Here is a 26,200-nt window from a genome sequence, read left to right as displayed (position 1 = left end):
ATTGTAATTCTCCCCATTACAGTTTGCTGATTGATTTCCCGGGGCTTAATAGCTCAATCTCAAAGTCTTGAAAATGTATGAGAATATCTTGTATCTTTTGTTTCTCATTCACCAATAAAACCATTCTAAATATTTCAGCTGCTATATCGAAATCATTATTGGAGTTGCTTTTTTTATTATAGCCTTCTTCCCCCCACCAACCCCCCCACCCAGCAAAGGCCCCCCCACCCTCCCAACACCCAATGTGAGGCATACAGACTCCAGAGAGTCTGTTAGTGATGAGCATGCACTACATAACCAGAGCTCTGTACTACATAGATAATGCCAATGCTGAGTTCCTTTATCTGCACTTTTTTTCCCCATTCTTTTTGTTTTATATATCTTTTTTATTTTAATTTTCCCACTTTCCTTTCCCGCGCCCTTTTCTACTTTTTCTAGTTTCTTTTTTTCCGCCTCTCCTTTTTTTTCTCCTTAACATCAAAGAAGGGGTTTACATTATTTATACTGCAAAAGCGCTCAATAGCATTGACCTAAGGCAGCCTACCTTAGCCCGTCAAGGTATTCTTTGGCTTTGATTTCGGAGAGAAAAAATTTAGTCGTCTCCCCCCTGCCCCCCCCATCATTTTAAGCCGAGCAGGGTTGTTAAGATACGCCTGTGCCTTCTAATACTGAAATGGCTTAATTAATTGCCGCAGCCTCCACCGCCCTTCGACGGTGGAATGACAAAAATCTGGGCGGCCAAAATAGGAAATATAATTTCTGGTTTGTTTAGATTCAATCAATCAAGGCATTTATATGGCGCACTACTCACCCAGAGGGTCTCAAGGCGCTAGGGGAGGGGGGTCCGCTACTGCTCGAACAGCCAGGTCTTGAGTTGTTTCCTAAAGGCGAGGTGGTCCTGGGTCTGGCGGAGGTGGGTCGGGAGGGAGTTCCATGTCTTGGCGGCGAGGTAGGAGAAGGACCGTCCCCCTGTGGTGGCTCTTCGGATGCGGGGGACGGTGGCGAGGGCGTGGCGGGTCGATCGAAGCTGGAGTTTGGGAGCGTAGAAGTTGAGGCGGCTGTTGAGGTATCCTGGGCCTTGGTTGTGTAGGGCTTTGTGTGCGTGGGTGAGGAGACGGAAGGTGATTCTCTTGTTGACCGGGAGCCAGTGCAGGTCTCTCAGGTGTCCTGCGACGGGGGATGTCCAGGATGAGTCGTGCTGAGGCGTTCTGGATCCGCTGGAGTCTCTTCTGGAGTTTGGCGGTGGTTCCGGCGTAGAGGGAGTTGCCGTAGTCCAGCCGGCTGGTGACGAGGGCCTGGGTGATCGTCTTCCTGGTCTCGGTGGGGATCCACCGGAAGATCTTACGTAGCATGCGCAGGATGTTGAAGCACGACGAGGAGACGGCGTTGACTTGTCTGGTCATGGAGAGGGAGGAGTCCAGGATGAAGCCCAGGTTGCGTGCGTGGTCTGTTGGTTGGGGTGCGCTGCCTAGGGCGGGGGGCCACCAGGAGTCGTCCCAGGCGGAGGGTGAGGATCTCAGGATGAGGACTTCAGTCTTGTCCGAGTTCAGTTTCAGGCGACTGTTCTTCATCCATTCGGCTACCTCTTTCATCCCTTCGTGAAGGTTGGCTCTGGCGGTGGCGGGGTCGTTGGTGAGGGCCTGGCCTTTTCAAAAACCGTCTGACGAAGAAAGAAGGTGCCAAAAAATACAAAAATGGCACGGGGTAAGCCCCGGGTTTAAGTGGCTGTTTTAGAGTAAAGGGCATACGGTTAGCCCGTTGGATTTCTAAAGCCCAGTCCCAGCTAGAGAGTTCTGGCATAGAGTCTCGAAAAAAGGTCAATCACGAAGGAGCGAGCGTCTCCCCCTCCACACCCTCGGGAACCCCCAAGACTCGAAGATTGTTCCTACGCTGGCGGTTTTCGAACTCTTCCAGCTTCCATCTCACATCCGCCAGCTCCGCTTCATGAGAATCAGCTCGTGCAGAATTCGCTGCAATCTCAGTTTCGTTAGAGACAATCCTTGATTCCAGATCGGTTAAACGTTCTCTGAATGTACTGCAAGTCCTAGTCAATTTGCGCACAACCCCTTGGACCTTACGTAAGGCAGCTTGAGCTTTACGCCCATCCTGGGATGTTTCCTCATGGTGTGCTGCGATAGCCAGGAGAACAGTGTGTCCAGGGTTGGAACAGCTGGGTCTGAACAAGCTAGATGATCAGGTTGCTGTTGAGAATTAGGCACACAGCAGGGGTTGATCAATTGGTTAGTCAGAGTATAATCCCAGGCCAGATCCTTTGAGCACATGGCGGTTCTTTTTTTTCTTCAAAACAGTTTTTAGATTAGACCCAGTGTCTTTATTTTTTTCTTCGGTCCCCCTCTCATCAGTGGTATAGGAGGCAGTGTCATCGGACCACTCGGCTCCATCTGAGAGGGAAAAGGAATTGCTAGGGTCTAGCTCTGTATCTGGGTCAGCGCTGTTTTCAATGTCCTCATTAGCACGATCTGTATTTGGCACACTGTTTGGATCATCGATTAATATCTGTGAACTTTGGGGTGTACGAGTTGGCTCGATTAAGTTGCTTAACTGGCTTGGCTGAGAAGTCCCCGCAAAATTACCCCCATTACCAGTACCAATACTAGTATTTGAATGAGCTATCAGCAGATTTGTATGTTTCAGGGTCTGTTAAAGAAGGGGATATCGATGAAATCATACCTTCATTGCAGCAGAGAGTAGCTCCCGGCTGAAACCTCATAATCTGATCAGGCATATTTGCCAGGCTGCTGCCTTCTTCGACCCCGCAGGCATTACAGGTGTAGGTTAGGCAATCGCCAGGACCGTATTTTCATCTCCAGTGAGAGCAGCCACAGCAGGCTCCGCGTCCGTATCGTGATAGTCCGGGCTGCGCTCTTCCCCTCCTGACCCGGAAGCGATTTTGCCGGGGTTTTCCGAAGTAAGTCAGCCACTGTGGGGCCGGTCCTAATCCCTTTCTGCTTGGCAGTGCTCTCGCGTTTCAGCGTCCTAGAGGTCCCCTGTGCTTCCTCTGCAGCCCTCCTGTCTTGTACCCTGGCTCCGCGAGCTCCCGTTGTGCCGGTTTTGCTGCAGTTGCCTTTGCCGCCGCTGCTGCTGTCACAATTTTAGGGGCCATGAGGACGCCAGGTTCAACACAAGTGCGGGTACCGGATTCAGGGAGAGTTTGAGTTAGAATATCCTCTCCAGAGATAGCGCAGGACTGTAATCCCAATTATAGTCCAGAGCGTAAATAAACTATTGCTGACTGGCTTCTCCTCCTCAAAGCGGTTCTCCGCGATCATTTCTTGATTTAGAATGGCTTTTGCTCAGCATAACGGAGTCATATTTCTTTAGCGAGCTCTGGTCAGTGTGCTCTGCGGTCTCAGTCAACCGCCATCTTGCCTCCACGCCCAACAATTCCAGTTTGAATGTATACGGTTGCCCAAAAAATGCCTTAACATCTTCTTTTTTTTTCAATAGTGTGATTGTATTGATGTAATTTTAGGAGTAAAGTCACGTGAAGCATGGAAAATAAAAATAAAAAATAAAAAGAATTTAGGGCAAGTGTGCTTCGATGTATATTTAAAATGGCAGATGGGAACTTAACAGAAAAATGCTACAAACCTGGATATCTTTTTCCCACCTTGGGCTTGCAGAGCACCCAGATTCCATACTTGAGGCACAGATGCGGGACGGGGTACTTGCACTAGATGTACCGAACCGTGTTCTGCACTGAAGTAAATTTGGAGTCAAACACTTTGCAGGAATTCCAGGACTGAAGGGAGAGCTGTCAGGACCTGAAAGTTGAAGGAGAGAGAGCTTCAATTATTTTCAAAATAACTAACTGCAGAAACGTTTTCTGAAAGTATGTAGGAAACAAGGACAACCTAGCTGGTATGGTTCACATACAGGCGTACTACGCATCAAATGATAATGGAGGTCTGTTAGTAATACTACAGTTTGGCTCCGTCTTCTAAATGATCACTGTATTTTTTGCACCATACCTTCTCAAGGTATGTCAAAAAAAGAAATAAATAAGACTGGGTGAGCTAATCACGACTACCAAGGGACAGATTTTGTAAGAGTTTGAACTGTGCAACAATCTAATCAAAATGTGTTTTTAATCTGAAGCACATCCCTGTGTTACATTAAGTGCCCTGAGAATGGAGCTTCTGCAATACCTCAATGAAAAACATGATTATTAAAATACTTTAACACTATTTCAAGAGTAATAGAATCAACAGTATTGCTTTCTTTCATCTGTCTTTACAAGGATAGCAGTTTCAGCAGAATTATTCCCAGTTTGGGTGCTCCCAAATTTGCACCATGCCTTTCTGCGGATAGTCACATGAACATACTCAGGAGAATACCAAATGTTACACAAGTTATTTGAGATAGGAAAGCTTATGTGGAAATCTCTGCAAACCAAGGCTTTATTCCCTTGGAATCAAGGCTTTATTCTCTTAGTATCATGTAAAAAAACACTGATCTGACATTGCAAGAACTAACTCCCAACCTCTGCTCTCAGGCATCAAGTCACAGAAAATGGCATGACTCTCATAAGGGTGCATTTAAGGGACCGTTCGAGGGGAAATTATCGCTGAGTAACTGCATATTGAAAGTTTACCTTTTCTCTACCACTATGATGGTTTTCTTTCTACTCTGTTCACAATTAAGGCATTAGTGGTATTTCCAAAAAACACAGTTGATGGACAGAATGCAGAACAATGTCTTACATTCACCCCAGTACAAAGATCTGGGCCTAAGTCCATCGTTTTTTTGCACTCCACAAAACCCTAGGTCAGACAATGGCTGACCCAGGCTTAAGAAGGCTGATAGCCAGAAACCGGTCCTTGGATGCTTGATTCCGGTCTATGAAAGACATGGCTTGGTAGTTCGGGTTGGACTATTCCCATGAGGCACAGGGTCAAGGCTGATTTTCATATAGCCAGTGTCTGGCCATAGGGTGGTGTAGAGTGCAAAAAAAACGATGGATTTAGGCCCAGATCTTTGTACTGGGGTGAATGTAAGACATTGTTCTGCATTCTGTCCATCAATTGTGTTTTTTACAATTTTCACACCGAGTGGGCTGGGTATGCTCAGACGTGAGTCCCAGGCTCTCCACATCACTGGAGTCAAGCTATCCAGGCTGAAGAAGGCGGATAGCCAGAAACCGGTCCTTGGATGCTTGATTCCGGTCTGGGAAAGTCATGGCTTGGTAGTTCGGGCTGGACTGTTCCCATGAGGCCCAGGGTCAAGGCTGATTTGCATATAGCCAGTGTCTGACCTAGGGTGGTGTGGAGTGCAAAAAAACGATGGATTTAGGCCCAGATCTTTGTACTGAGGTGAATGTAAGATATTGTTCTGCATTCTGTCCATCAACTGTGATTTTTGCAATTAGTGGTATTTTCTTCTGCATTGGGGATCTCTAACAAATGGCTTTAGAGAGGTTAATAAATTAGGAGGAACCTCTACCTCTACTACTTAGCGACTCGTCTCCTCACGATTCATTCAATGACGGCTGATCCGACCCGGCGTATCGCTTGGAGCTTCACATCTTGGGCTTCTCCTCTATCAAACGGATGCTTTATGGGTCCGCGGTTCCCCGGGCTCTTCCGGAGGTCATGCGTGGTGTACTCCTGGCTTGGCATGCATCACTCCGTCACACTCAATGGGCAGGCAGGCTGACCAGCTACACTCCCTTGTGGTGTGGTACCAGGCTTCGCGAGGTCGCTTCCCTGTCAGGGTTCTGGCAGTGGGATCTTATCGGGGTAACCTTGCTGGGTGAAGTCTGGAGCGGTACTCACATCCATTCCTTTCGGGACTTACAGGCCAGACATTCCCTCCATCCCTCTCAATTCTTTTGGTACTTGCAACTGCGCCATGCTCTTCACTCCCACATTGCAGACGGCACATCCCTACCCGAATATAGCCCACCCGAGGCGCAGGTTCTGACTGGGGATCTGGGAAAGGGTGGAGTCTCTCGGATCTATCGCTCACTCACCAACAATACCCCTAATTCTCTTTCCCTACTGTGCGAGAAGTGGGAGGGCTGGCTTGGAGCTCTGAAGGAAAGACTGGAGGTACGCCCTGATGGCCCTCAGGACAATTGCGGTATCGGTGAGGCTCCGCCTGGTCCAAGTCTATTTTCTGCACAATGCCTACCTTACGCCCCTGTGCCTCCACCGCGCTGGGCTCCGGCCTGACGCCCACTGCCCGCTGCTCCCACCCCGATATCTACCATATAGTTTGGTTGTGTACTGCGAACCGGAGATATTGGGAATCTTTAACGCAAGATCCGACAGGGGTCCTGGGCTGGGAGGTGCCTCTTGATCCCACTCATGTTCTGCAGGGCGTCACTGAAGGACTGGACGGCTACAGGGTTGAGAAGCTCTTCCTCAACACAGCATTGGTGGGACATTGCTGCGCATTGGCTGGACACTGCTCCTCCCACTCTAGGGCGCTGGGGGATGGATGGATTGCACAGGAGCAGCCTTTATATGTATCTAGGAGGTGTCCTGAGAAATTTCGCCGCATGTGGGGCAAATGGGTCGGACCGTTCGATGAATGAGATGGAGCAGTCTGCTCTTCAAGTACTCGCGGATATGCTCTTATTGATCTCCCTATGTAGCCTTGAGGTCACTGTGATGTGTTTTTCTCCCTATTCTGATAATGTACATGTACCTCTAAATGGTGCTGTTCGTTGTTACATCCAAAACTCAATAAAATTGGTTGTAAAAAAAAAAAATAAAATCGGACCATATACTATCTGCCTTAAATACTAATTCTTCTCTGAAGCAGATCCCCATAGTCTCTCAACCTCCCAGGCATAAACATTGGGATTGTCCAGCCAAAAGTTAAAAACCACCAACAGTCATAACTAAGCAGCTTTTGCCTTGGCACCCAAGTAAGCCAATAACTATCAAACTGTGCCTACAGTATTCAGACCGGATGAACTGAACTACACGTTTTTATATCTCAAAACTATTAAAACCCATCACCACCAGTCTAATCATCAAGAATACGAGAATTGTACTATTCTCAACTTCCATTATCTAACTAATATGTAGAGCAACTAATATCTGAATATTTCTTTTCCATATTTCACTCCAAAATACTTCTATACGTACAGGATACTAGTAGTTTACTTGAATGAAGTGACTTTTCCTTGAGGTTCACAGACATCGGGGTGCAGAAAGTTGAAGGAATATTGTCAGCAGACATAGCAGCAGGAGTTTGGAAAGTTGGAGGATGCCTTTTTCCACCACCTGGTGTAGGCTAGGATACAGAAGAAAAAAACAATTTCAACTTTTTACCCACCTGTCTTCATATTTAAGAAACAACTTGATCAAAAAAGAACACTTTGACAACAACAACACAAAACAAGCCTGATACATGCTCTCTCTACCTGAGAAAGTGAAACCATTTGTTCAGGAAAGTGACTCCAAAACCATTGTTGAAGCCCTCCCCGACTTCACACTAGCTCCCACAAGCCCCCACAGGCAAGCTTCATGCAGCAGCAACCTCATGAAGGGACTATGAAATGGAACCACATTAACCAAATCCCCCCCCCCCCCCCCCCACACACACACAGAACTCCATTGGATCCCCTTGCCGCCCGCAGGCCATCGCGGCTGGCACCTAGCCTAACTGGCTGACAAGCTTGTCGTCTTTGGTAGCTCTCATCACATCTCAGGTCAGGACAACAGAGTGGAGATGAATCGTAAAAAGCAAACAACAAGGCAACAGGCCTTCTCCACCAAAACTCCTAGTATCTGGAGAGATATCTGTATTCATCAGAATGACTACAATTTAGTAAGGAGGCAAGAATGAACCTCTTTAAAGAAAACTACATCATGCTATCTGTCCTATCACACTTCGACTGTATTTGAATTTTAAAATATTTATACAGCACACGTACACCAAAAGGTTTCATGGGGCTACAGTAAGCGAAGTCCCTGAGAACATGAATCAGGGGGAGGGAAAGAGGAGAACTTATGAGGGAAATGCTTTAGAGAATAGAAAGGTTTTTAAGGCCTTTCGAAAGGGCTGGTATTGAGTGGAGGTTCTGAGTTGAATCGGAAGGGAGTTCCAGAACATAGGGGCAAGGGTGGAGAACTTAGCCCCTCCCCATTTTTTTTCGACGGAAGCGAGGAACTGTGAGTAGGTGGTGAGAAGAGGAGCGAAGTTCCCTGGTGGGGGGGACATAAGGTTTGATCTCTGAGGAGATAAAAGCAGGGGATAAAAGCAGGGGATCTGCCTAGCTGGGCCTGGAAGGCGAGACAGCCCACCTTGAAAAGGGAGCGTTCGCGCACAGGGAGCCAGTGCAGGGATTTCAAGAGGGGAGTGGCGTGATGGGATTTCGTGAGGTTGTATACCAAGCAAGCCGCTTGGTTCTGGACCAGCTGAAGTCGACGTACATTGTAGGCTGGCATGCCATGGTAGAGAGCGTTGGCATAATCCAAGCGGGAGATGACCATAGCCAGTACAATGAGTTTCAGGGCTGTGAAGGAGAAGAAGCGGGAGACTTTGCGGATAGTGCGGAGGGATAGAAAAGAGGAGGAGACCACCGAACTCACCTGGGAGTGCATAGTGAGTTGATCATTGATTTTTATGCCCAGGGTTTTAACGGAGGAGGTAGGGGGTCGGGGGGGGGGCCAAGTGAGGAAGGCCAGAAGAGGGGGGACCAGGGACTGGAGCAACCACCTGTCAGAACAAGCTCTGTCTTATCTGGATTTAGTTTCAGGTGGTTGTGATTTATCCAGTCCCGGATGAAAAGCATGGTGGATTGGAATTTGGATTTGGAGTCAGGGGAGTGAGAGAGAGAAAAAATGAGCTGGAGGTCATCCGCATAGTTGTATACGGAGACCTCCATTTGTTGAAGAGCAAAGATGAGGGGGGCTATATACAGATAAAACAGTAAGGAGGAGAGGGAGGAGCCCTGGGGGACCCCGCACACTACCTTCCGCGGTTCAGCCCAGAAGTCACCCAGGCGAACTGCCTGGGTGCGTTCGCTTAGAAAGGAGGACAGCCAGACCAGGGCGGTGCCTCCGATCCCCGCCGCTCCGACACGGGAGAGTAAGATGGAGTGATCCACTGTGTCGAATGCGGCAGAGAGATCGAGTAGCACCAGGGCCTGGGGGATGTTTGTGTCCATTCCCTCTCTAAGGTTGTCCAGTACTGAAAGCACGACCGACTCAGTGGAGTGAGCCGGGCGAAAGCCGGCCTGGCGGGGCGCCAGGATTCGGTTTGCTTCCACGTAGGAAGATAGTGCTTTGGTGACATGCCGCTCCAGGACTTTCCCTAAGAAAGGGAGATGGGGCGGTAGATAGCAGGGACAGAGAGATCTGAGCCAGGTTTTTTTAGGATGGGCAGAATTATGGCAGATTTGAGAGCGGGAGTGACCACACCCTGGGCCAGGGAGCTGTTAAGAAAGTTGAGAGGGGGGTAGCGGACAGTTAGTGAAGACATGGGCAAGAATGTGAGCAGGACAAGGGTCGTGAGGGGAGCCAGATTTGACCAAAGGGAGGAGGGAAAGGAAGGAATCTGCTGTTAAGGGAGGGAATGAGTTGAGACTGGCATCTGTCGGGGGACAAGGAGGGATGCGGAAGGAGGGGGAAGGGGAAGGAATATTGGCCCTGATTGTCGCGATTTTATCCAAAAAGTAGGAGTTCAGGGAGTCACAAAGAGGTTGAGAGGGGGAGGGTTTGAGGGTGGTTCGATCAGAGTATGCGAGCTTGTTAATGATGGCAAAGATTTCTCTGGATTTGTTCTCCGCGACTAAGATTTTGGAGGAGAAATACTCTTTTTTGGTGGACAAAATGGATTTCTTATATTGCTGCAAGAGGGCAGTGTAGTGTGATTTGAGGTTAGGGCAATACTGTCTTCTCCACGCTCGTTCAGCGTGGCGGACCGCTAGCTTTTGTGCCTTCAGTTCGTTGTTGAACCACAGGTTGGAATCATTAGTCCGTTTGGAGGAGATTCGCCTCAGAGGAGCGATGGAGTCGCATGCTAAGAGTAGCCACGAGTTGATGGAATTAGCTTGATCCGCTGAGGAGAGTCCGGACAGGGTGGGGGCAGGAGGAGGAGAGAGAGGAGGCTAAGGCAGCCAGATCTACCCGCCCCCAGGAGCGGGCCCAGATGTTTTTGGGGTGCGAGGGCTTGATAGGCGGTCCGAGTTGAGAGGAGAAAGTGATCAATGAGTGATCAGACCAGGGGCAGGGAAAGATGGACAGAAGCAATAGGGCAGTTCAGGGACCAGATTTGGTCGAGCGTGTGCCCTTGTATATGGGTCGGGAGTTGACATGCGAGATGAAATTAAGAGAGCGTAAGGTTTCAGAGAATTCCTTGGAAGTGGAGCATTCGGCTGGGTCGGAAGGCCAGAAATTGAAATCACCTAGAACCAGGACGGATGCATTGTTGACTGTGCCTTTATGTTAACTCTGTGCATGGATCGCCTGCCATTGGCTAAGTATGAGCTATATAAATTCTGAGCCGGACTACTGCCGGCCCATGGATGTGCATTGCCTCTGCTGACTTCTTTAGGTAACTCTACCAGCAGATTCTTGGTATTCGCGTTTGGAGCGATGCCTTGTACCCAATTCTTGGACCCCAACTAACATCCAATTAAGTTTGCTTGCAGGTCCTATCCTTATTCACTTTGGACCTTGCCCTATATCGCAAGTCTGGATCTCGCCTCTGCAATATAAGTAACCGTAAGGATAAGTTACTTACCTGTAATCCTAGTTCTCTTCCAGGGGTATCCTCATCATAGTCATAAGCACTGTATAATATTCCCGCACATGTGCAGGACCCCGGAAACAATATAAAAATATATATGTAAAAACACATATCTCGCTCCACATATATGTACGTACATATATTATTTTTATCACACCAATGCAGACCCAAAACTGAGGCTAAAACAATGTAATCACATGTACATGTACTGCAATTAGTAAGGAAACAAAAAACACAATAGGTCAAATATCCCTTGAACTTTGTGTTTGAATGAGTAAAACCACTCATACATCCTGAAAATTGCTAATAAATAGACATTGTTAGCCCTCAGGCTGCATTGTAAAACAATAGCATAGAAAATGAAACCATTTTCAACAAAAACTGGCACCGTGCCTTTAAGGCAGCCATCACCCCAGGCTTCCCATCATGCCTCAGGGGTGACAGTTAGGTCAGTCATTCTTTGCATACCCCTGAAGACAGGGCTCAACCATAAGATTATATTAGTACCGAATCTCATTTACCTGGGGAGGTGGGTGAGTTGCTTATGACTTTGATGAGGATAACCCTGGAAGAGAACTAGGATTACAGGTAAGTAACTTATCCTTCTCTTCCAGGGGATCCTCATCAATAGTCATAAGCACTGAATAGAATAGCAAGCCCATCAACCACCTGCAGGTAAATGAGAAGTACATGACCCAACCAAATCATAACAGCCAATAACTCAGCTGTTAAACAGATTCCTCAGGGAGGCCTGGCCCACCTGGGTATCTGACCTCGTGTCAGAATCTAGACAGTAATGTCTGGTAAATGTATGGACAGACCTCCAGGTCGCCACTTTACAAATCTCAGACATGGGCACATTATGCAGGTAAGCCGCTGTGGCAGCTCTACCTCTAGTGGAATGCGCTTTAGGGGTAAACCCCAGAGGTTTTTGCGCCAATTGGTAAGCAAGTTTGACACACGAAACGATCCATCTGGAAATGGAACGTTTCGATGCTGCATGACCAGTTCTGATCGATCCATAGTTAATGAATAACTGATCAGAATGTCGAATAGACTTGGACCTGTCCAGATAGAACTTTAAAACCCTTTTCAGGTCCAAAGAGTGTAAAGCCCTCTCAGCTGGAGTAGAGGGATTGGGAAAGAAAGTGGGCAGAGAGATCGTCTGCCTGACATGAAAATCTGACACCACTTTCGGCAGGAAAGAAGGGTGCGTTCTCAGCACCACTCTATTCAAATGAAACACTGTATACGGTCCCATGGTACAGAGAGCCTGAATCTCGCTCACCCTACGGGCTGACGTAATCGCTACCAAAAAAGCCGCTTTCCAGGAAATATGCTGTAAAGTAGCTTTATGAATGGGCTCAAAAGGAGGGCCCATCAACTTTGATAGTACTAGGTTCAGCTCCCAGGGAGGAGAAGGAGGACGTACTGGAGGGTACACCTTTTTCTGACCCTGCAGGAAATCATTTACTGCCGGCAACTGGAAAAAAGAGGTTTGTGAAGGTGATCGCCTATAAGCAGTTATAGCGGCTAAATGCACCTTAATGGAATTAAACTTCAACCCTGCTTTAGCCAGGTACAACAAGTAGGGAAGAACTACTTCTTCCTGACCCTTCACCGGATTATGACTATTCTGCATGCACCACATATAGAACCGCTTCCACTTGCATGCGTAAGAGTGTCTTGTGGAAGGGCATCGTGCTTCTCTCAGAATGGACATGCAGTCTTGTGGCAGTCCTAGATGGCCGTACTGAATGACCTCAGGAGCCATGCTGCCAAGTTCAGTGACGGAAGGTTGGGATGGTGAATCCTCCCGTTCATCTTCGATAACAGGTCCGGCCTGCACGAAAGCCTCTTGTGGGGAGACACTGACAGGTGAAGTAGGTCCGTGTACCACTGTCACCTTTCGGTTACAAGAATGGAAGGAGCCAAGGCTAGAGGGTGACTGTTTATCTAATTTATTGGGGTTACAGTTCGTAAAACACCAACACAAAGTCCTTTTTACGAGATACAGGGTCAGTCGCAAGGTCGTTGTCCTCGGGACACTTCCTGGGGTACTTCCTGGGGTACTTCTTGGGTCAAGGTCCGGGAGTCTCCAGCACATGAAAAGGAAAGAAGAACATGTGGCTTTTAGTGTCGTGTTCCGACTTACTAGACTGCTCGGAAACAGGGAGGGGGTGAGGGATAAAGGAATAACCACCACCACATTCAGTGCTCTGGGTTTGACTCGGCTAAACAACGTGCCCCGGTGATAACCCGGTTTCCTATCCCGACCCCCCCCTTCTTGAAGTTTAATAAAGAACCCAAACGAGCACGCACCTGGGAGAGCCACGCGTCCTCCTTCGCGTGGCTGGGCGAAACACGGTGTCGTTGGCCTCCTGGCTTTACAGCTACCTCCGTCCACTCCTCCTCGGGTATCGGTCCGGCACCTTCTCTGCTCCTGGTGTCGTCCACGTCCAAGGATTCCGCCTTCCCGGTACTTCCCGTTCTCCTGGTCGCGTGGTCCTCCTGGCGTCTCAGTTCTTCCTCCCACGTCGGACAACCAACGTCTTCCTGGTCTCCTCTCATATGGTGAGAGGACATTCCTGATAGGCCCGCAAAGTCAGGTGGTCCAGATGCGAAGCCGTCCTCTCGAGCACACAGGCTGTCCTTAAAGGGCCCGTAGTAATCCGCCTGTTGAGGAGACTGACAATCAGTTAGCCCTGCCGGGGCTGAGCATGGGACCCCCTGACAACCACCATTGTCTCGGCCAGTCGGGGGCAATCAGGATCATAGTTGTGCACGAGTGGTTCAGCTTGCTCACCACCTTCCGGATCAGTGGAAGGGGTGGAAAGGCGTACACAAATTCCCCTGACCAGTCGATCAAAAGAGCATTCCCTCTCGTTCCTGGTCGGTAGAACCTTGAGGCAAAGCTTGGGCATTTTCTGTTTACGTCGTCCGCGAAGAGGTCTATGGAAGGACGACCCCAAGACGGGAAAATGTCTTCTAGCACTTCGTCGTTGAAAACCCAGTCCTCTCTGTCTTCGAAGTGCCGACTTCGTGCATCCACCCTCACATTCTGCTCTCCTGGGAGGTGGACTGCTTGAACAGACAACTTGCGAGCCAGAAGCCAATGCCAGATGCGCTGAGCTTCCAGTGATAGAGTCCTTGAGCGTGTTCCTCCCTGCTTGCTCAAACAGTACATTGTGGTGGTGTTGTCCGTTTGTACTAGAACCGATGCCTCCTGAAGCGAGGGAAGGAACGCTTTGAGAGCCAGGTGGACTGCTCTCAATTCCAGCAAGTTGATGTGGTAGGTGCTTTCTTTGTAAGACCACAGACCCTGCTCTTGGAGAGGCCACATGTGTGCCCCCCAGCCTTGTAAAGACGCGTCTGTGATTATCGTTTGTGCAGGAGGAGGTTGATGGAAGAGAAATCCCACCTGCATGTTCTGCTTCTTTGTCCACCACGGGATGGAAGCTCGAGCTACCTCTGACAAAGTGATCTGATCGTCCCAACGATCTGATTGCTGGTCCCATTTGTCCTCCAGATCCTGCTGAAGAGGACGCATCCGAAGTCTGGCGTTCGGTACTAAGAAGATGCATGAAGCCATCGACCCTAAGAGGGAGGCTATCTTTCGCACTTTCTGAGTCCTGTTGCGAAGAACTTGCTGGCACTTGAGCGTTATCGAAAACTGTCTCTCCTCCGAAGGAAACACTTTTCCTACTTCGGAGTCTAGCAGAGCTCCTAGGAAGTGAATCTTCTGAGTGGGTTGGGAGACAGACTTGCTGTGATTGACATGCAGGCCTAGACGCTGACAGAGTTCTATGCAGGTCTGGAATTGATTCCTTACGTTGTCTGGGGAAGGACCTTTAAACAGCCAATCGTCTAGGTATGGGTATACGAAGACCCCCTTGCGGCGTAGAGCTGCCGCCACCACTGCGACACACTTCGGGAACACACTGGGGGCCGACTTCAACCCAAACTGTAGGACCTTGAACTGGTAGTGGGAGGTCCCCACCCTGAATCGAAGGAATCTCCTGTGATCGAGCCGTATCGGGACATGAAAATATGCATCTTGAAGGTCCAGCGAACACATCCAATCCCCCTTCCTGGGATGTGGATATATTTGATGAAGCGCCAACATGCGAAACATTTCTTTTCTGACATGTAAATTGAGTGTTCTCAGGTCCAGAATGGGCCTGTATTCCGCCTTTTGGCCCTTTTTCCTGACCAGAAAATACCTTGAATAGACTCCTTTCCCCCTTTGAGCCACCGGCATCCTCTCAATGGCTGATTTTTCGAGGAGTGTCGCCACTTCTTTCTTTAGCATTTGTAGCTGGTGGCTTGATGTTGGCATCGGAGGAACGAGTGGAGGTAGACAATGAAAACTAAGACAGTACCCATTCTGCAGCGTAGACAACACCCATTGATCTTTTGTAATGGCCTGCCACTCTGTCCTGTGATGTGCAATACTTCCCCCCACTGGAGTGGACAACGGCGCTGGGGGAAGTGAAGACTCATTGCTTCTGCTGAGGCTTATTATTGAAGCTGTTGCCTTGGCGCTGATTCCCACTTCCTTTGGAATTGCGCTTGCCTTTATATTACGATTTTTGTTGGCCTTGCAGGTTCTGGCCCTTCTGCCAGTGAGGGGTTTGAACCCTCTGCTTCAAAGAACCCTTGTTATCCGAACTGAACTTCTTCAGGAATTCCTTTTTCTTTTCAAGCCCCACGGCTTTAAGGGTGTCCAACTCAGTTTTCATCCGCTGCATTTCTTCATCAGCACTCGCCCCAAAGAGAGATGTGCCCGAAAAAGGAAGGTTTAGGATTCTGGCTTGAGCCTCGGGTTTCAATGCTGTTAGGCGCAACCATGAGGGCTCCTCGCTGTGATTCCATGCGCATAACCATGGTCAGCCAGAGTAGCCCCATCTGCCGCCACCCCTAGAATCTGATTGGAGACTTGACTGCCCTCCATCAGAATCTCCTCAAAGTTCTTCCTATCTTCCTGAGGAAGTTTTGCAGAAAGCCTCTGAAGCGAGTCCCACAAAGATCTATCATATCACCCAGCAGAGCTTCCGCATTGGCGACCTTGAGGAAAGAGGCTGAGGTGTTACACACTCTTCTTCCCCATGAGTCTTGTAACTTGCGGTCCTTATCCGGCGGTACCGTGGATGAGGAGGCCACCACATTGGATTTTTTAGCCGCCGCAATGATTACTGAATCTGGTGGTGGGTCGGACTTGAGGAACAGGGGATCCTCTTCAGGAGAACGATATTTCTTGCGAATCCTCGCTGGGACTGACTTCACCGTAGCCGGAGTCAGGAAGACCTCATTCACCGGATCCATGATACCCGGGACCAACGGTAGTAAAGGTTTGGGTGCCGATCTGTGCTGCAGGGTTTCAAAGATGACCGTCGTCTTGACCTGCAGGGCTGTCATAGGCACTCCTAGCTTCAGGGCTCCCCTGCCCAAGATGTCTTGGAACGAGAAAATATCCTCAGTTGGAGATATTCTCGATTGTGGGCTGTCTGTTAGAGTCGGAGAGTAATTCCTGTAAGAGCGTGCCCTCGAAGAACTTGAAGATCTACGAGTCTGCCCTCTGCTCCTTGACCTAGATCTTCTCCTACTTGAGCACGCTCTAGAACGAGATCGCTCCCTGTGGGTAGATCTTCTCTTACTTGAGTGTACTCTAGAGCGAGACCGCTCTTTGTGGCGGGAGGCTTGTTCTCGATACGCCCTCAAACGATCCGCTGTCTCCTTATCCTTGGCCCTGTGGTGAAGAGGTCTGTACCACCTTGGGGAAAGACGAACAGGAGGAGATTTCTGAGTGTGATCCCTCACTGGCGAACGTGTAGGAGGAGGTTGATCCGCTTGTTCCTGCTGCGACCTTGCAGGGGACTTGGACCTCTCCCTATCCGAAGAACTGACTTCTCCATCCGAAGATCTGTCACTTCGAGATGCCGAGGAGGATGAGGACAGGCTCGCCAGAGACCGTCTAGAGGAAGACCTCGACCGACCTCTCTCATCCGAGACCCTACTCCTTTTGACGGGAGGATACTGTATCGGGGATTGTTCCACCTCCGCAGCAGATGCTGATCTTGGGGAACCCTGCTGAGACCTCAGGGCCTGAGGCTGGTCCAATGATTGACTCTCCATCTCTTGCACCACCTGCCTCAAGGGTGACCTCTCCTGTGTTCTTGTAGGGGAGACATTCCCTGAATTAGAGTCGCCTCGCTCCCTGGATCTCCTCTGACCGGTCGACGGTGGCTGTTTCGCCGTCGAACGCCGAGCAGATGTACGTCCTCTCTATGTCGACCGTGATCTCCTCGACGCCGATCTCCTGTGTGAAGGCGGACGATGCTCCGACGTCGAGCGCCACTGCTCCGACGTCTCATGTTCTCTCAACATCGAGTGTCGATGACTGTCCTTCGATATAGAACGTCTCGCAGTTGAAGGTTGCCTGCCCGATGACGACGGAGGCTGCTTCGACGCCGAACGTGATGCTCTGGCGGCGACTGAGGATGCCTCGACGTCGAATGCTGGACTGACTGCAACTGAGGCTGCCTCGAACGCCGTTGACTAGGCGTCGACATGGGCTGCTTAGACGTCGATCGACGATGTGTCGACAGAAGCTCCCTCGACGTCGAACGCCGGTGGCCAGGCGTCGACGGAGAATGCCTTGACATCACAGCATGACGATGCTGCTTCGACGCCGGTTGGCTCGCCGTCGAGCTCCTCTGCTTCAACGGTGACCTATCCCTCGACGCTGTCTGCGGCGGAGGTACCTTCCCTTTCTACGCTGAAGAAGTCTTCTTGGTCGTCGTCGACTGCTTTTTCGACGCCGATCCCGACGCTGAAGGTGACCAAGTCGGGACTCCTCGCGATGTCGACCGCGTACTGAGACTTTTCTGCTTCTTGAGAGATATTCCTCTCTCAGAAAGTCCATAAATGCGAATTCTCTCTCTGTCTTTGAGAGTTCTGGACGATAAAACCTGGCAGTGTTCACAGGATTTTGAAGAATGAGAGTCTGGTAGGCACAGGACACACACTGAATGAGTGTCAGTCTTGGCCATTTTCCTTCCACATGAAGGGCATTTGTCAAAGAGGGAAGGCATTTTGACAGAGAAATTACCTTTTTTAAGCCTAAAAAAGGTAGCAGTAACACCCTAAGTCTAAAAGAAGTCGAGTGAAAGCAAAAATTGTAGATAAATAGGAATATTTTTTGACAGAAAGTCAAAAAGAAAGGGAGCTGTTTCACCAGGGTCCTGACTGAAGAAGCCCGAAAGAACAACTGACCTAACTGTCACCCCTGAGGCATGATGGGAAGCCTGGGGTCATGGCTGCCTTAAAGGCACGGTGCCAGTTTTTGTTGAAAATAGTTTCATTTTCTATGCTATTGTTTTACAATGCAGCCTGAGGGTTAACAATGTCTATTCGCAATTTTCAGGATTTATGAGTGGTTTTCCTCATTAAAACACAAAGTTCAAGGGATATTTGACCTAATGTGTTTTTTGTTTCCTTACTAATTGCAGTACATGTACATGTGATTACATTGTTTTAGCCTCAGTTTTGGGGCTGCATTGGTGTGAGAAAAATAATATATGCACGTACATATATGTGGAACGAGATATATGTGTTTTTACATATATATTTTTTTATTGTTTCCGGGGTCCCGCACATGGGCGGGAATATTCAGTGCTTATGACTATTGATGAGGATCCCCTGGAAGAGAACCTGTCCTGATGTTGGCCTAATACCGCTACAGGCCAAAACGTCGTTGACTCCCACAGCGGAACTCCTGGCTCCCCCTTCAAGGATACCCCATTCGATTATTTTTGCATTCTATACTATTACTGTTAGGGTAGCCTAAATATGTATACATTTTAACCCCACTTGTTTCATGTTGAACCCGTCACTATCGCTGTACATACTACCCAACATGTCATTTGCGCCGTCACAATTCTTCACGAGCACTTGTGCACAGTATCTCATAGGTTACATGCCATTCAATGTAACATGCTATCATTCCATGTGTTTGTACATATGAAGTTTAATATGTCAAACAGGTCTATTTACTGAAATACAATTTATTTCACAAAAATAATATCTCCCTGGTTGTATCCCCTTTTGATTTACTTCTCAGCAATTAATTGTGCTACATGTATTTGACCTTTAAATAACATCCTTTTTGAGACACTGTTTATTACAGATTATTGCCCTAGTCGCCTTGGGTATAGGGGCCACCTCCTGTAGTCCTACACTATATAAATTAGGCTAAGCTTATTAGTCTACCTTTGGCAAGCTGGTGTGATGGTTAATATATTTTTTAGTACAAGCAACCACCACCACCACCAAAAAAAAAAAAAATTATATATATATATATATATATATATATATATATATATATATATATATATATATATATATATATATATAATATATATTATATATATATATATATATATACACATACACATACATACCGCCACCTAAATGGCAGCAATATGTTTGCAATAAAAATGTTTAATGCAAAAGATGTATCCATGACATAAATTTAATAGAATAGTGCAGAAGCTACCGAACAGACAGGAGAACTAAGAATAGGTACAATCATGCACATCTTGGTAAAATAGGATAGGATATACTACTGCCTTGAATGTCTTTACCATGAAGGCATGAAGAAGACAAAATAAAAAGATGATAAAGTGTGGAAAAACAAAGCATCGGTGAAGTAATAAATTGGCCCTTCAGTCTAGGCACTTAAGTGCAATACTTTTTAGGTTGTTGAGAATATGTGATCAGCCAACACATTGTCACACACAGTGCAAAAGTGTCAATGGCTGAACTATGACACACATTGCCCCATGCAGAATGCTGTGGTGGGCACGAACAACATCTAAATGTAAGCTGAACAAACCAATGGATGAATATGGAAGACCCAAAACTTCAAATAATAGAAGTATGTATTTCTTAATTAAATGAGGTTGGCATAACAGTTAAAGTTGTGCCTAACTACGCCAGAACTTAAAAGGCAAATATGAATAGATACAAAGGTTTGATTGGTTAAAATGCTTATGCTGTAGTTTGGCCCCAGAGTGGAGGATAAGGAACTAAGCACAACAGGACACATGCAGTTGTAATAATGTAGCAGTTGTGTCAATATTGTCTATTTAGTAGCTCAGTGTAATGCTTTTCTGTGCCTTATAAATATTTCAGAGCATTGTGGGTTATTACAAAGTTTGTCAGAATGTGAGGGTGGCAAACATCAGCATGCAATTAGATGCAAGATGGCAAATCTTGGTAAAAATGTAGTTTTGGGGTTGTAATGTCAGTTACAGGTGCAATACTGAGATGCTGAATTTTTGATGCTGTTGTTGCTGCCCATTGTATATTACTAGAGATTTATACATCGAAAGGCACCCCGGCACCTGATGCTCCTGGGCCTTGGTGAGCTGAACCAACGGTGCCACTACGACCGCCTACATTTCTACTTACCTCGGCTGTCATTGGTCTCTATTGTCACTAATCTGTGCTTGTTTAGTGCCATATGTGGAATCTCTTCCACATGACGGCTGTTGTTCAAAGTAGGGTTCCATTCTGATCAGTTCACTTCTGCCCAGGAAGGAACCGAGAAGCATAGGATGGTATAGGAATAAACTCCTTACCTTGAAATGCCACACTGTCTGCGACGATGTGACCAGTTGTCACCATCCGAAGGATCTCAGTGTAGAGTCGAGAATTGTTCACGCTGCATTCTTCGGTACTGTCTAGCTATCAGAGCTGCCCAGCCATCGGAGGTGCCCATGAAGTATCTTAAAAAGTTAAAGAAGACTTCATATCGATTACCAGCTGTTCTTCACTATCGGTTGCAGTTTCCAGTTGTAAGAAAGTGCCCTCTTTTTGCCTGGTTGCCCCCACTTTTTGCTAAACTGCTGATGTGCTTTGACTGAGTGGGCCCTGGGTTTCTGCTAAATAGGTACCCAGGGCCTATGTTCTCTCCCTAAACTGCACTGAAAACAAAACCCAATTGGCACTCACTGGCCACAGGTCACTCCCTTGTAAATGGTACCACGGGCAAGGGCAATGTGGCCACGGAAGGCCCCCAAGGGCTGCATCACTTAATGTGCCACCCTTAGAGGCCCTGAACCTTTAAACACACTGCCTTTGCAGGCTGCGTATTTTGGTGCAGAAAAAAGTGAAGACGTCGACATGGCGCTCATCTCTGTGTGCCATGCCTACAACTCACTGCCCTTGTATAGGTCAGCCACCCCTCTGCCTGGGTGCACTATACCAGTGGTGAGGGTATAGGTGCATGAGCCCTGTGCCCCTAAAGTATCTAAGCCAATTCTTAGACTTTGTAAGTGCAGTAATGCCTTTAAGAGTGTATGGTTCTGGGAGTCTATCATTACAAACTCCACAGCACCGTGATGGCTTTACTGAAAACTGGGAAGTTTGGTATCAAACTTCTCAGCACATAAACCCACACTGATGCCAGTGTGGGATTTAAAGAATAATGCACACAGAGTTCATCTTGGAGATGCCCCCTAGAAAATGACCTAACACTACTGTCCAGGCTGAGTGGCTGCTTGCCAGTTGCCACCAGACAGGTTTCTGGACACCTGGGTCGAGGGCCTGCTGTTCTTGGGGTTCTGAACAATGCACATCCTGGGACAGGGTACCAAGCCTCATCGACCAGGATGGATTAGTTACTTACCTGTAATCCTAGTTCTCTTCCAGGGGTATCCTCATCAAAGTCATAAGCATTAGAATATTCCCGCCCATGCGCGGGACCCCGGAAACACTATATTATATGTGCCCCACATATATATACACATATATATATATAAATAATATATATATATATAAAAACAAGCAATAGCAGCCAAATCACATTAGAGCTGAAATATGCTGTGAAGAATTTCCACAATACATATATAATAAGCATTAGAAACATGAGAAACAACACCAAAGATTGTTTAGAAATTGTTTTAATGCTCAGAAAGCAGTAAAAATTCTCATAACTCACTGGAAGCATAAGAAGCTCCCAGGCTGCATTGCAAACACACAGTCTAAAAAGACTGAAAAGCTAACCTGTAGCTGAATAACAAAAAACTGACACTGTGCCTTTAAGGCACTCATGACCCCCTGTATCCCATCATGCCCCAGGGGTGACAGTTAGGTCAGTTGTTCTTTTCGGAGACTGAAAAACAAACCCAATAACAAATAGGTTAACAATATCTCCTTATTAAAGAGTATCCTTTGCCCGGGGAGGCGGGAGGGTTGCTTATGACTTTGATGAGGATACCCCTGGAAGAGAACTAGGATTACAGGTAAGTAACTAATCCTTCTCTTCCAGGGGATCCTCATCAATAGTCATAAGCATTAGAATAGAATAGCGAGCCTCTCCTCATCCCTGCGGGCAAAGGAATGATAAGACAGAAATCTCATCAATAAGTCTGAGTAGACTATAGACTACCCAAACAGATTCCTCAAGGAGGCTTGCCCTACTTGAGTATCGGTCCTGGAATCAGATTCGAGGCAGTAATGCCTCGTAAAGGTATGCACTGATTTCCAGGTTGCAGCCTTGCATATTTCCGACATGGGAACGTCATGCAAGAAAGCCACTGTAGCGGCCTTCCCTCTAGTGGAATGCGCTTTTGGAGACATCAACAAAGGTTTGCCTGCTAGTTGATAGGCCAACTTAATGCAAGAGACAATCCATCTGGAAATGGACCTCTTTGCTGCTGGAAAACCAGTCCTCATTGAGCCATAGTTCACAAACAGTTGGTCCGTTTTCCTAATCCCTTTAGTCTTTTCCAAATAAAACTTAAGCACTCTTTTAAGATCTAAGGAGTGAAGTGACCGCTCGGCCGGGGTCGTAGGATTTGGAAAAAAGGAAGGGAGGGAAATAGACTGATTTATATGAAAATCAGAGATGACCTTAGGCAAGAAAGATGGGTGAGCCCTTAGGACTACTCTGTTGTGGTGGAATACAGTATAAGGTTCCTTCGCACAGAGCGCCTGTATCTCACTTACTCTGCGCGCAGAGGTAATCGCCACCAAAAAGGCTGCCTTCCAAGAGAGATGTTGTAAGGAAGCCTTGTGGATGGGCTCGAAAGGAGGAGACATTAACCTTGATAGAACTAGGTTTAATTCCCACGGAGGAGAAGGATTTCGCACAGGGGGATACACTTTCTTCAATCCCTGGAGGATATCCTTGACCACTGGAACCTGAAAATAAGACACCTGATCAGGTGACTTTCTGTAAGCCACAATAGCTGACAAATGCACTCTAATTGAAGCGTACTTTAAACCAGCAGTTGCGAGGGAAAGGAGGTATGGTAAGATGACGTCCTCCTGCCCCCTAGTCGGATCCAAATGATGATCTCTACACCATAAGTAAAACCTTTTCCACTTGAATGCATATGATGCTCTCGTGGACGGTCTCTTAGCCTCCTTTAAAATGTTCATGCATTCGGGAGGCAGGTTCAAATGTCCATATTGCAGGACCTCAGGAGCCATGCTGTTAGGTTCAATGATGGGAGGTTGGGATGCATTATCCTCCCGTTCATTTTGCTCAACAGGCCGGCCTGCAAGGGAGTCGTTTGTGTGGACACACAGACAGATGTAGAAGGTCCGAATACCACCACTGCCGAGGCCAGTCTGGAGCAATCAGGATCATTACCATGTTCGTCCTGAGGAGCTTGGAAACCACTCTCGGAATCAGCTCCAGGGGAGGAAACGCGTATGCGAACATCCCTGCCCAATCCAACAGCAGAGCGTTCCCCAGCGTCCCTGGCCTGTGGAACCTGGACGCGAAGGCGTGGCATTTGGTGTTTTCGTCATCTGCAAACAAGTCTATTGATGGACGCCCCCAGCAATGAAAAAGCTCTTCTACTACTTCGTCGCTTAGCACCCAGTCTGGCTGATCTTCGAAGTGCCTGCTGAGTGCGTCTGCCTTGACGTTCAACTCGCCCGGAAGGTGCACCGCCACTACTGTGAGACCTCGAGCGAGAAGCCAATGCCATATCGCCTGAGCCTCTCGAGACAGTGGGCGAGATCTTGTGCCTCCTTGTTTGTTCAGATAGAACATGGTTGTTGTATTGTCCGTCTGAACCAGGACTGAGGTGGATTTGATCGCTGGCAGGAAAGCTTTGATAGCCAGGAATACCGCTCTGAGTTCCAGCATGTTGATGTGGTATGTCTGCTCCTGCGCAGACCACTGGCCTTGAATCTGAAGCGGACCCATGTGTGCTCCCCAGCCTTGCAGGGAGGCATCTGTCACTATAGATTGGGACGGAATGGGTTGGTGAAACGGCACCCCCACCATCACATTTTTCCTCAGAGTCCACCATCTGATGGACTCTTTTGTCGCCTGGGAAAGATTGATCCGATCCTCCCAGCGTCCTGTCGCTTGGTCCCACTGATCCTCCAGAGCCTGTTGCAGAGGACGCATTCTCAGCCTGGCGTTTGGGATGAGAAAGATGCAGGACGCCATGGAACCCAGTAGAGATGCTACTTGTCGGGCTGTTGGAGGCCGAGACTCTAGCAGAATCCCACATTTCTGTGCCATGGAAGAAAGTCTCTCCTCCAAAGGAAACGCTTTTCCCACGCTTGTGTCCAGAACGGAGCCTAGGTAGTGGATGGACTGTGTAGGCCGCTGGACTGACTTCTCCAGGTTCACATGGAGGCCGAGCCTGTGTAGCTGGTGCAGGCACAGTTGCAGATCTTGCGTTACCCGTACCGGAGATGGACCCTTTAGGAGCCAGTCGTCCAGGTATGGGTAGATGAAGAGACCCTTGTTGTGAAGAAAAGCCGCCACCACTGCCATGCATTTGGTGAAGACTCGTGGTGCGGACTTGAGACCGAAGGGTAACACCTTGTACTGGTAGTGTTTGTTTCCCACAACAAACCTTAGGTACTTGCGATGTTGTTGCGCAATCGAGATGTGAAAGTACGCATCTTGCAGATCCACCGAACACATCCAATCTCCGGCTTGCAGATGAGGACATATCTGGTGAAGCGCTAACATGCGGAACTTTTCCTTGACGATAACTTTGTTTAGGAGTCGTAGGTCGAGTATTGGTCTGAACTTGTCCTCCTGATCTTTTTTGGGGACAAGGAAATATCTGGAGTAAACCCCTTTTCCTCTTAGAGCGAGAGGAACCTCTTCTATCGCTCTTTTTTGCAGCAGGATTTTTACCTCTCGTCGGAGCAAGCTTAGTTGGTGAGGGCAAGAGCTCTTCGGAGGGACGCTCTTTGGAAGAGCATGGAAACGTATCCTGTATCCATTGCGCAGTATATTCAGCACCCACTGATCTCTTGTGATGCTGACCCACTCTGCCAGGTGTTGTGAAGCACTTCCTCCCACTGGAGTGGGCAACGGCATCAGAGGAAGCCTCCGTTCAGGCCTTTCCTCCCCTGGTGGTGTTGGAGGACTGTTGGTGACCCAATGCAAAACATCTGGAGTGACCATGCAGAAAAGTTGAATTTGCTACAAAATGTATCACAGCTAAGCACGTGTAAGGAGATGCAGCGCGAGAGAGCACATACGCCTCACCTTCATAAGATATACAGTAGAAGACGGTTTTAAGTATAAAGAGGTGGGCACATACAAGTTCCTCCAGTCCAGAGGCTGTCCCACCTTGAGCCTGCCACTCCAGACGGATGTCTGCAATATATTTCTAGTACCAAAAAAAGAAAAAAATGAGGCCTGTGATCAATTTGACACAATTAAATCTGTTTGTGGTTTATTGCCATTTGAAGATGGAAACATTGGTCTGTGAGAGACATGCTGTTTAGCGACTGGATGGTAAGTCTAGGCCTACATGCTTATTTGACAACCCCTGTATTTGAGGGTCACAAGAAGTATTTGGAATTCTTTTGGCAAGGAAGTCTTTAGGGATTCAGGCCCCTACCAATCAGCTTCTACTATGCTTCTTGGTGTTTTACCAAGCTGCTAAAACCAGTGTTGGCATTCCTCAGGTCTCAAGCCCTGTGAATTATTGTTTATCTAGATGATATGATTTTCTTCAGTCAGGAGAGAACTCTCTTGGTACAGCAGTTGCAGATGTCCTTAGATCATATCCAGAGTCTAAAGTTCATTGTGGATGTAGAACAAAAGTCAATCTTATTTCCTCTCAACGGATGAACTTGTTGAGATTCCTAGTGGACAAAGACAAGGGCTTGTTGAGGTTGCCAGGCGAGAAATTGAAGGGCATCTGATAAGAGCAGAGATCACTCTTGGCTCATACCTATATTTCTTCAAGGCATCTGGCATGGATAGTGAAGTTGTCAGCATCATCCATTTAAGCAATTTTTCACAGGGCCCTTCGTGATTGGGCTCGTCAGCGGTTAAAATGTATGCATTTTCAAAGAGGGCTGCAATATTCTCAGTTGGTCCCGTCAGATGAAGAGACAAGGAGAAACTTTTCTTGGTGGATGCCTGGAACAGCAGAACAAATTTTCCCTCTTTGCCAGATCTGATTTTGGA

At 47.8% G+C, this 26,200-nt stretch overlaps 1 protein-coding gene across 1 annotated transcript in view; it reads right to left on the bottom strand.

Annotated features, from left to right (window-relative positions):
• Window positions 1-26,200, bottom strand: part of MASTL (microtubule associated serine/threonine kinase like) — a 276,260-nt gene that overhangs the window by 132,725 nt on the left and 117,335 nt on the right. Inside the window, exons 6-7 of the mRNA XM_086941611.1 lie at window positions 7,119-7,266; window positions 3,613-3,785 (exon numbers count right to left, since the gene is read on the bottom strand). Coding sequence (XP_086797737.1) covers window positions 3,613-3,785; window positions 7,119-7,266 — 321 coding nt within the window. The remainder of the gene's footprint in view (window positions 1-3,612; window positions 3,786-7,118; window positions 7,267-26,200) is intronic.

This window comes from Lissotriton vulgaris, chromosome 10 (assembly GCF_964263255.1).
Source record: "Lissotriton vulgaris chromosome 10, aLisVul1.2, whole genome shotgun sequence".
Lineage (NCBI taxonomy): Eukaryota > Metazoa > Chordata > Amphibia > Caudata > Salamandridae > Lissotriton > Lissotriton vulgaris.
Note: the sequence above shows the minus strand (reverse complement) of the source record. Positions and strands in the feature narration are given on the sequence as shown.